Here is a 12,238-nt window from a genome sequence, read left to right as displayed (position 1 = left end):
TGATGAGGGGGAGGGGGCACACATGTGTCTTAACACATTTGTATTTTTAAAAAATAATTAAACTAAATTTTAATAGTTATTCTGCATTTTAGAAAATCATAATTATTTTCATCTTCGACTTGAACATGAAGACGCCAGTCAAGAGAATGCACATACTAATCAAGTTTGTTGGATCTGGTGACGATTTGAAACATCCGTCCCACAGCCAGCAGCAGATGGTTCAACAACCAAATGATTCCGCCAGTACTAAACCAGTCAACTTATACTAGAAAGTAAAGTCTTTCTGGACGCCATTTTGATGAACTGAGTACGATGCGCGCTGTAAACAAGCGTAGGATCAGCATTAGGAGAACGGCTTCCATAAGAGCTGTTCAAAACGACACTGATTTTGTATTTATTTTACAATTCAGAGACCTAAAGGAATAGCACGATTTTATATGTGTTATAGGCATGTCATTCTCCAACTAGAAAGTAAATATTTGGATGGTATAAATAATAAACAATGATATAAATCCTATCTAACACCCCAAACAAAGGCTGGACTTGTAATCAGCCTGAGTCAATGGTCCAAGAAAGATCTGTCCTTCGACAGCCCTTATCAAGTAAGGGTGATGTAAATAGCATATATAAGAATGCTTGAGAAGACTGTCATGGTAACAAATATGCACTTTGTTCTTGCTTGTGTCTTCACTACGCACTAAGGAAGGAGGAAGAATGCATGCAATGAGTCTGAATCACAGTGTTTCTTCCAGACTTTTTTTCATCTGGGGAGGGGGGGGGGCACTTGAAATTTTTGGGGGGTGGGGGGTGGTAGACTTTTTTCAGGGGGACGGGACACACTGTTAAAAGTATATATTTTCTATATACATTTCATTTTGTTCGAAGAGATGCCTGGAAGAAACTCTACTGAGTCATACAAATTGCATTGAAGATTTCCTTGTTGAATCTTGAAGTTTGCTGTGTCAGAAAGATGATTTTTTTTTTTTACATTAGCTGTAAATAATTGTTTTCAATGGCTTAGTTGAATTCATCTCTGAAAAAGGTACCACTGTCCTGAAAATCATTTTAGTGTGTACAGTAGCAAGACTCATCCTTGTAATAACATAGGAATACAGGCCTAAATATAGTGTTTTGAGAATGCAGAAATATGCAGACTAAAATACAACTGACATTATTGAATAAAATAAACATTTATTTTTTTAAAGATGCATTTAGTTAATGCCAAGTAAATAAAAAAAAAGACACAAGTTGTCACATGTTTTGGAGTTAAAGTAAAAATTAGCATCTATACTAGGACTAAAGATAACATAAACAAGAGCTTAGGGTGTGCAAGTACTTTTAAACTGCAGTGACCTGCTCTGTTGTAAAAAAAAATTAATACTAAGTAAAACAATACAGGGAAAAAAAAACAACAGCTTACATGTAAGTAAAGATACCAAAATTTAAGCTTACTATCTCTAGGTATAAGTAAAGAAGTAAAAAGTTTATTTTACAAATGGCAATTTTAATGATGAAATAAGATCTTTATGGCAAAGAAAACAAACAATGGAACAAGCAGTTATTAAATGTTCTGCTATAAAGAAAATATAAAAATTTCAAATTACTGCTGCCATAAAGTCAATTTTTTAAATGCTACCGATAGATCACAATTTAAAAAGATCATTCTTTATATTGAATTCCTTTGTTCAGTATGTAGTACTGTGTATATTATTTATAAAATTAACTTTTATAAGAGATACAATTTAAAAAAAAAATGAAACTCTGGAAATATAGATCTATAGAGACTATAGTACAACTGTGCTTTTATGTATGTTAGAAATTGGTTACTGCATTAGGAAATGAAGTATTATATTTCCTAAAGATTTCAAATAGTAAATCCATTATATAGTTTAATTAGGTTAAAAGAATGGTTTAATTGCCACAGGAATTAAAAAAAACAACCTAAACACAATTACAGTAATAACTAGTATTCTACAGCTTTAGGTGTAAAAAAAAAAAACAGTTTTAAAAAAAATCCTCATCAAAGTGTTTATACATCAAATAAAGTGATTACAATATAATATACATAATTCTTTTTAAAAACAAATTTAAAATATTTTCCCAGCATCTATTAAAGGTTATTCTACTTAGCAGCAGTAACCTTAAAAATTATTCAGCTTAAATTGTTTTATTCATGACCACTCTGAATTATTAATGTATAAAAACTTCAAATAAAAACAAAATTAAAACTTTTAATTTTGATATAAAAAAAATCAGTTTAAGATGTTAAACTTCATTTATAATAGAATTAGGCAGTGCTTGGTTTATAACACACTTTTTACAGCCAATGCTTAGTCAAACTTGCTGTTTTTTAAAGATATGATTTGAAACTATGAATTTTGGCTTCAAATGGTGAATTTTTGGTCATGCTAATTTTAAAGTATGTAGAGGGTTTATAAATTGAATCAACAGCAGTATTGCCAAAAAGGTAAATTCTGTAACTTTAAATTTGCATAATAATGCAAACAAGATAATAGGAAGAGATTAATGGATGTACGTCATATAAAACAATGAAGTATCATTTCTTTTTTTTTTTCCTTTTATGCAAGTGTTTAAGGTTCACAAATAACAGAAAGAAAAGGTAGGATTATATATGGAAGCAAGTGTTAAAAGAAGGTTAAAGTTTACAAAAAGTATATACACAATATATACATTTACATAACTTTGCTATCATTAATACTCATGTTATTAATGAAATATCAAGCTTGAACATCCAAAAACAAGCTCACATTATTTGAAAAAGGACATGCTAAAAATTGTCATCATCTTATAACATTAATTATCATAGTTTAAAAATGGTTTCTGTAAATGATTTCAATTCCAAACCTCATTAAAGAAATTAATTTAAAAAATGATTCAGAAACAGTTTTTTAAGATACATTATATTTTTCAAAACTATTCTCTTCTGTTATACATTTTCAAAAGCTCATTTAAAATGTTATCTGGTACTTATGATAATGGTATAGTAAACAAAAATTGAACACAGGTTACAAAAATGAACATATTCAACAGTTTTATAATCAGAAATACTTGAACTGGTACAAGGTATAAAAATAGAACTGACATCTTATATGTGAAATCAAGTTGTCAGTAGGAAGAATGGAAGAATGATATCAGTATTGTACAAAGGGTAATATTAATATTGCACTTTATTCTTCCTCAAAATTTTTTTTACCAAATTTGAAATTATGCAGGTAGAGAAACTTTAAATTTAATGTAACAAAAAGCTATTTTAGAACTATTCTTATAGAAAAAAAATGTTTGTTTTAAAAAAAATGATCCTCCATATTTTAATGGAAAAATTAACTAGATTTAGTTAGTAAACCCTTTTGAGTTCAAAATTATTTATTTCCCAAATAATACTTTTAAACTGTCTTGAGTAAACAGTATGTAACACTTAAGGTTACATGCCTATATAAATATATCATTTATTAATTAATATAGTTGTTTTCCAAAACAAAAAATTCTTTAATAATTATTTTTTTCAGTGCATACAATTATATAGAATATATAAAAATGAATTAAAATTTTTAAATAGTTACAATTTATTTTAGTGCTGCACATTTAAATTTTTTAGAAATAGTAGGCCTACGAATTAGTATATCTGACTATGTATAATTTAGATATTAAAAGCATTACAAAGTTCTCATATTTATAATAACATTTCAAAGTCATCATCGTGGTGTATTTACAATATGGAAACAATTATTCAAGTGGTTTCAATCATTACCGAAAAAAGTGACATTTTATAAATGTATAATTTTAATAATTGAGAGTGTACAACTTTTAAAAGTGAGAAGTTCAAATACATTCAGTTGCTGAACTAAGGAACTGACTTGAAATTAATAATTAAGGAATGGATTAGTGTTTTTTTAGAATTAGAAATGGCCTCAAAATAGTGAAAGACCTGCTACCCCAAAATAAAACAGAATAAGATTAAAAAGCTTTTAATTTTTTTTTTTACATATACAAGGTTAAAAAAAATGAAAATCATGCTTAGCATCATGGTAATTAAAAACAATTATCACAATGCAATTTATTATATAAAGTTTCAGAGTTATTGTAAAGTGAAACAATCTTTCTCCATTTCTATTTAAAATAAAATTGATCACGTACACGTTAACAGTGTGTTTGGATCAAAGGAAGGTGAAGACATTCATAATAAAGTGGACAAGATGATAGTTCACAGTGTACTAGGTTTTTTTTTATTTTAGTAATCAGTGGAAGAATCTTAATTAGAAGTAATTCTTTAGCAACATCATGCATGATTATATATGGGGTTGAAATGGGCCTTTTGCAGGATTGGTCAACATATTTAAGTGACTGATAATAACTAAATTATCTATCAAGATACATATAAACTCTAAAGGAACATAAAAGGAAACATAATTACGACCCCTGTAGCCGTTACCATAACTTGTTATATGAGTAACTCTGTTGACTGTGACTAATAGACTTAATAATATTCTTGTGAGTGCCATGAAAGGTGCCCAAACTGTTAAGTTGAAGATGCATGAAAATGTGCAATTGTGATATAATTGTACAAGATGATATTCACAACAGCTGACCATAACAGCTCAACAAAATCTTGATAATCTGATTACTGCACAACCCCAAGAAAAAATTCAACTAATTTACCGCAGACATCTAATTTACTTACCAGCAAAATATTTTTACACGTTATAAAATCTATATTCCAATGTGATGTTAAACATTTAGTGGTCATAAGTTTTTTTATAAAAATATGTTAAGATTTAATAAAATATATATCTTCTACTTTGTACTATGTAGGCCTACTACCCATTCTTACATCTGCCGTATTTAAAGCTATCTTCTCACTTCATTCATGTAAATATAAAATTTTAATAATATCAACAACCTGTTTTTAAAATTTGTTTTTAAAAATAGTTATTTTAATATTTCTTTAAGCTAAAAATCCCATGACTGTTTTTATTTCATTGTCTGAGTTGATAGAAGCCATTTAGAGTTGCGCTTCGATGCCACCTTTTTGACTGTTGGTTAGGGACTTTCTCTTTCCGTTCTCATGCATATCAAAATCAGTGTTGTCATCAATCACATGACGGTCAAGCTGCAACTCATGTCGAGATAAGTGATCAACAACAGCAGCTCCATAGCTGTCTCCCAGAACGTTGGTAGAGGTGCGGAAGCGATCCCTAGGATTAAAAAAAATGTAGTGTAAATAATGGGTAGAGGTTCGGTAGTGATCCTTAGAGGATTAAAAAAATATATAGTGTAAATAATGAGTAGATGTGGGGTAGTCATCCTTGGAGTATTGAAAAAAACATGTTAAAAATGTAAATAAAATATTAATAACAACATCATTTGAACTATGTGTATATTGTGTAGTCTGTTAAACTCAATGAAAAAATAGAAACAACTTTTGGTACACTATAAATAGTGCATCCATCAGTGTCAATGGTCACATGACAGAAAAAAAAGTTTTTTTTTTTCAAGTTCATGTTGCGAACTAGTAGAGTTAGATTACAGGGATGTTGAAAATATTTGAATTCTGGTCTAAAGAGTCTAAACTTAACATGCCCTTTTACCTGACGATAACTTAGCCCAAAAGCAATCAGGTTTTTATGGTAATGATATTTGTACCTCTCTACTTCTTCTCATAAACGAAAATCTGTAAATTTTAATTTTAAGGAACACAAGTGTTGCGTTTTGAATATGTTTTTTGTCCCCACGTTATGGTCTACATTTGTCCTTTGAATTGTTAACATGAGTCAGCTAATTACTGTCTAAAGCAAAACTTACAAGAACCAATCAACTGCTAGGATCAAACTGATGTCATCAGCTGGAAGCCCCACTGAGGTTAAGACCATGATCATGGTAACCAGACCAGCACTAGGTATGGCGGCAGCACCTATACTGGCACACGTAGCTGTCAGACTGTGGGAGAATAATTGGTTTATCAAAACACAACAACACAAGTTTTGTTGAACTACAACTTGCAAGATTATGGTTGAATAGAGAGGCATGCAACATTTCTTTTATTAAAAACAATCCCAGCTTTACCTAAAAGGTTGTGTTACTATACTGAATTTTTTTTTTTTTTTTTTGTTTAAACAAAATTTGATTAAATACAGTGATGTATCCTTAAAATTTTAAAAGGAGAATAAATTGTTCTGGTACTGAAAAAAATATTTCAGAATTGATTAATTTTTTAAAGAAATAAAAAAAAAAAATCAAAACCTGATTGCTACTATTTTCCCGAAAGACAACTCCATTCCGTTCATTTGGGCAATGAAAATTGGTGCGACTGCCTCGTAGAGAGCTGTTCCATCCATATTGATGGTTGCTCCAATAGGTAGAACAAAACGTGTAACTCTTTTGTCAATGTGTAGATTTTCTTCCAGACATCTGAAGGTCACTGGCAATGTGGCTGTGCTGCAGGATAATAAATCAGAATAGGTTCAGACTACTTTCAAATTCACGCGTGTGCAATGAAAGAATAATGCCTACTCGTACAACCTTTTTTGGACAATTATTACCTCCCCTCCACAAAATGGAAATAGAAACCATTTATTTTTTAAATATTAAAGGAGACGGTTCATTATTTGAATACTGAATGTTTATTAGTTTTTACAAAAATAAAAAAAATTACTGCTTAACTGCAGCATACAAATAGTTTTAAAGTGTAAAAAAATGTGATACCCTGCTTTCTGGTTCATTTAGATTATTCTCCCCCCCCCCCCCCCCCCCCCCCTTGTCACTTCATCTCTAACCAAGGGACAAACCAACCCTCTCACCAAGTGTACAAGATCATTTATTTCCTTCCCTTACAATTATATTTATATTATCAGCAGTATTTTTTGTGTATGTTAAAAGAAATATATAAAAAAAGTAAGTGTCAATGACCTGGAAGCCGTGCCAAGGGCCGTAACCCAGGCTTGGATAACTCCCCACATGACCAGGTAAGGGTTCTTGCGAGTGATGACAAAATAAATCCCAGGCAAGACGACCACAGTGTGGATGGTCAGGCCGACCAGGATGGTGATCATGTACATGCCCAGCTGCTGGCCCACCTTAGCTGGGTCGTCCAGCTCAAGAATTTTACCTGCTATCAGGAACATGATACCTATTGGGGAGTACCTGTGAATTCAAGTCAGCACAGTTGTTAATTAAATATGCATTATAAATATAACATACAGATATATATATATATATATATATATATATATATATATATATATATATATATATATATATATATATATATATATATATATATACACAGATGCATATATATACACACACAAACATATATATCTATAGACATAATTATAAATACTCATACATATATGCATATATACATAATTAAATACATACATATACGCGTTTATTAAATATATATATATATTATATATATATATATATATATATATATATATATATATATATATATATATATATATATATATATATATATGTACACATAAATACATATACAGGTCCTACATATGCAGCAGACCTACATATGAAGAAGTTAGATTTAAAATTGAAGGTATAAAAAGATACTTACCACATGACCATCAAAACCATCTTCATAATGATTTCATTGAGGACCTGGAAGAAATCAATCATGATCTTCCCCTTGGGTCCCATGATGCTAATGAGGATTCCAAAGGCAGTACAGAAGGTAATAATTCCTGAAAAAGAATCACTAGAGGTCATTTTTTAAAATTTGCAGTTGTCTCCCTTAATAAATGATTGAGAATGCTGACCAAATGGTAAATATTATTTTAAAAAAATTAAGGATAATTTAGTTTGGTAAACAGTTCTTTTTTAAATCATTGAGTAATGTATTTAGTCTACTTTAAAAATATATTAGGATATTTTCAAAACAAATGAGAAAGTAGCTTAAATTTTTAAGATATAAATTCATCATATTAATATCTGTTTTTGGTTTTTTACCTTTAAAATTGGGTGTTAAAAACAGAGAAAATAAATTAGAAAAAAAACAAGCGTAACTTGATGAGCCAGGCTATACATCTTTAAGGAAGTCAGCAGAAATTGTATTTTAAAAAAAATGAGATAAGAATTTACCGAGCACATTGACTCCATCGGCCATTGGAGTTGTCCGCACCCATTTAGTTACCTCCTCTGTGATGATGGTTTGGTTGGTGGAGTTGTCAATGATGGTCCTCTGTGTGGTGGTGATGATGGTGGTGATGGTGGTGGCGAGGGTTGTGTTGAGATCTGATGAGGTGGTTGTGTTGGGCTGTGTTGTGATGAACTCCTCCGGCTCGTCCACTGTGTACACGGTCAGTGTGTGTTGAAAACAGGCCTGGAGAATGTTGGGTGGAAAGATATTTCTGGAGAAAAAAATGTTTTGTTTTTTAACAAGGCAAAAGAAAAGTCCAATCATTGTTTGTTAAATTATATTAAGAAAATAGCTATCGTCTATAAGAATCATTTAGTTTGGACATCTTTCCTAGAAATAGAACAGGTAGAGTTCAGCTGTTTTTTAAAGTGTAGTTACACTTTTTTTCAGGGATATGTAAAGACAGCAATATCAAGCCCTCCCCCCTTCTCATATCTCCTTCACTTATTGAAATGCAAGTCATGGAATGAATTAAATAATTCAAGTAGATGAGAATTCTAACTCAACCAACAAGCTAGCTATCATTTGCAGTCTAGGAAACACTTCTTTTAGTGAGTAGAATCTTCAAATATATTGCTTTTAAATTGCCTTCATGATAAAGTTTACATTACTTGAAAGTAATATTTATTTTGAAAAAAAATTAATGTCAAAGATTTACTTTAAATTTTGACAGACACTTACAAACATGCCTAAAATCTGAACAAAAGTCTTGAGCAATTAATGACATAAATTTACCAAATCAATATCACCAAAGCCAAAAAGCTAATCAGTAAAAGAATAGGAAAAGATTTTTTTTTCATTTGCTTCAAAATTTCATGTGAATAAATACACAAAACAAATTGATACCTTATGAGATCAAGAAAAGCGTCCAATGAAGAAGGTGGGTGCTTCTGCTTCTTGCTCCTCTTTCTGATGCCCCCGTCATATTCACCTGGGTGAATGCTCAGCACTAGGATGATGCCCAGGATGATAGCGATGAAAGTTGTTGATAAGTAATACACAATGGCACGGAGACCCATTTTGCCAGAGTTCTTTGCATCAAGCGAGGCCAAGCCTGAGTGGGGATGGAAAGATTTAAAAAAATATTTTACACTGAAACAAAAATAATATTTACTGAGGTGCTCAAGTAAATGAATTAAATAAAATAACTAGTTGGACTGAGATCATAGACAACAGAGCTAGGATCACTATACTATAGTGGTATGTAGAATAATTTATTTAGAGTTGTGTCCCTTTACAAGCTTTACTACTATAACTATTAATGCCATGCAGTACATTAAAATCAACTCCCAAATGTTTCACTTAACTGTTGTCTACACTGGAAGAGTTACCACAAGACTCAAGTTTGATGTTTTTAATGTTATCCTATGTTTTTAAAGTGTAAAATACCAGCAAGAATTCTGTAATCAAGTCAGCTAAGATTGTGTAATCAAGTCAGCCAAGATTGTGTAATCAAAAGTCAGCTAAGATTGTGTAATCAAGTCAGCTAAGATTGTGTAATCAAGTCAGCTAAGATTGTGTAATCAAGTCAGTTAAGATTGTGTAATCAAGTCAGCTAAAATTCTGTAATCAAGTCAGTTAAGATTGTGTAATCAGGTCAACAGGGTTGTGTAATCAAATCAGCTAAAATTCTGTAATCAAGTCAGTTAAGATTGTGTAATCAGGTCAACAGGATTGTGTAATCAAATCAGCTAAAATTCTGTAATCAAGTAATTTTGATTTTGCTAGTGAACTTTTGACTGACCTGTGATCATACTACTGATGATGAGTGGGACAATCAACATCTTCAACATCCTCATTAGGAGGTCTCCAGGGAAGGAGATGAGCATGATGGTATCTCCCGATAAGTGGGCTGATCTCAGGGAGAAGCCAAATATGATTCCCAGGATGACCCCAGCTATGGTCAGCACCAACAGCAAATTCTTTCTGCACCATCCCGGTGTCTGGAGCAGCCAGGAGAATAAAACACTTTAATTTCATGGTGGATAGTACTGTGTATAGCCACGAGACTTCCCGGGTCTATTACCTCACAAGACACCTCATGTCTATTCCCAAACAAGACTTCTGATATCCCCGACAATACCTTATGTCTATTCCCCCACAAGACATCCCATATACTCTCACATTCCCCCAACAAGTCTTTCCATATAGTCTACATTCCCCAACAAAACTTTCCATATAGTCTACATTTCCCCCTCAAGACTTCTCATATAGTCTACATTCCCCCCACAAAACTTCCCATACAGTGTACATTCCCCCCACAAAACATTCTCCTCACAAAATTCCCATATAATCTACACCCCCCCCCCACACACACACATACAACTCACACTTTTGACACACGAGACGCAGGAATCAACTGGCTTCACACGGACTGAGTTCTTCTGGTCCGAGCTCATCATTGGCTCCCCTGCGTCCGCCATCGTCCTCTATCTACAGGCCTCTAGTGCTTGCTTCAGGGGAAGTCTGGGGACAAAATAATAACATTGGAAGTCTGGGGACAAAATAATAACATTGGAAGTCTGGGGACTCAATGAGAGGAGGTCTTTTGATAATAACATTGGGAGTATTGGAACTAAATGAGAGGTCTATTGCTTTCAGTTGTAGGGTGGAAACCTTCACGGTATAAAGGCCCATCATTATAAGTAAATGTAAATCTGTAAAACAAAATATGAGAAAGGTTCATAAAACAAACATAATTCAAAAGACGGTTAGTATTAAGAGTGCTATCCCATCCGTAGCTTTATTCTTTCAGCTGTGATGAACTCATTACAAGCCTCAGAATGCTTGGGTTGATCAGAAAGAGAAAAAAAGACCCCACCATCGCAAGTATAAAATAGCCAGGTTTTCGAGGCAAGGGTGGCCATGAGTGAACGTGACGACTTTTCACTTATATTATCAAAATATCCATCCATGTTTATTTCAATTAGAGCTGGTTTTAATTTTTTAGCTGCTTACATCTACGAAAATGACACAGTTTTTATAAAAAAAAAGGTTTTCCCTTTCTACCTCTGATTCAAATCCGCATTTAATTAAAGTTTTTTTTTCGTTACAGACAACACGCTTTTAAAGTATATCTTAATATTTTCTACCGTTGTTTTATAAAAGTCGGGTTTAAAAATTATAATAAAAACCCAACTCCAAGAGAAACAAGATTTGAAAACCATGTTTTTTCGACTCAGGGAGGTGTAAAACGTCGTCTCGTTTTTTTTTTTTTGCACGATTACAATACTTTCTCTATGCTTCGTATAAGAGAAAGTAAAAAAAAAAGACCAAAAGTAAAACTTACAGAAAAACATATTTTCACCCTCGGCACACACAGATGTAAGATTAACAGGGAATGTGATGTTTCGCATCGTTATCGGGGAAGTGCGATGTAATAGTGCGCAGCAAAGCGGCCCATGTAACATAGCAACAGCTATACAGCAAATAATTGTGTAGCACTGCTCGACGTACTTTGCTGTTCTATCAAAGATAAAACCAGCAAGGACCAGACTTATCACGTGACCGTCAAACCGTTATGTAACCCAGCTGGTGAGAGTAGAGTTTGTTTGGTGGGGTTTTTGGTGGTGTTGTGCTAGATACAGCTGGATGGTGTTGTTGGGTTTAGGTTCAGGGTGGTCTAAATAAGGGCTAAATATGGAGTGTAGAACTGCTATAGATTGGGTGTAACGTGGTTGTCATTGTTAGTGTAAAGTGGTTGTGATGTAAACGTAAAATTGTAATGATGTGAAGTATAAAGTGGTTGTAGTACGGAGTGTGAAGCTGTTGCGATGTGAAGTGTAAAGGGATTGTGATGTGGAGTGTAATTGGTTCTGATATTGAGTGTAAAATATTTATGATGTAAAGTGTAAAGTGGTTGTGAATGTTGTAAAGTGGTTGTGAGTATTTTAAAATGGCAAGTGCCAAACACACTTAGGATGGTGAGGCGATTAAGGGATGGACAGAATTATTGAACAAAACAGACACTACATATTTGATGCACGAGCAAGCCAATACAATTAGCATGATCTTGTGCAGAAGTTATTTAAAATAAAATCGCCAGAAGAGCAAAAATAATTTTTTGTC

At 32.4% G+C, this 12,238-nt stretch overlaps 1 protein-coding gene across 1 annotated transcript; it reads right to left on the bottom strand.

Moving 5' to 3' along the window:
* Nucleotides 1–1,166: 1,166 nt before the first annotated feature.
* LOC131951931 (excitatory amino acid transporter 1) lies at nucleotides 1,167–10,636 on the bottom strand. Its single transcript, XM_059314385.1, has 9 exons — nucleotides 10,501–10,636; nucleotides 9,915–10,113; nucleotides 9,017–9,224; nucleotides 8,113–8,381; nucleotides 7,589–7,715; nucleotides 6,925–7,158; nucleotides 6,259–6,453; nucleotides 5,821–5,955; nucleotides 1,167–5,213 (listed from the first exon to the last, which is right to left on the bottom strand). Exons 1-9 carry the CDS (start codon nucleotides 10,591–10,593, stop codon nucleotides 5,021–5,023), a joined length of 1,653 nt encoding a protein of 550 aa, XP_059170368.1. The 5' UTR covers nucleotides 10,594–10,636; the 3' UTR covers nucleotides 1,167–5,020.
* Nucleotides 10,637–12,238: the final 1,602 nt, after the last annotated feature.

The sequence above is a fragment of the Physella acuta genome, unplaced genomic scaffold (assembly GCF_028476545.2).
Source record: "Physella acuta isolate Inbredline_101_S28 unplaced genomic scaffold, ASM2847654v3 ptg000839l, whole genome shotgun sequence".
Taxonomy (NCBI): Eukaryota; Metazoa; Mollusca; class Gastropoda; family Physidae; genus Physella; species Physella acuta.
The sequence above is the reverse complement of the archived record's forward strand: the minus strand, read 5'-3'. Positions and strand labels throughout refer to the sequence as shown.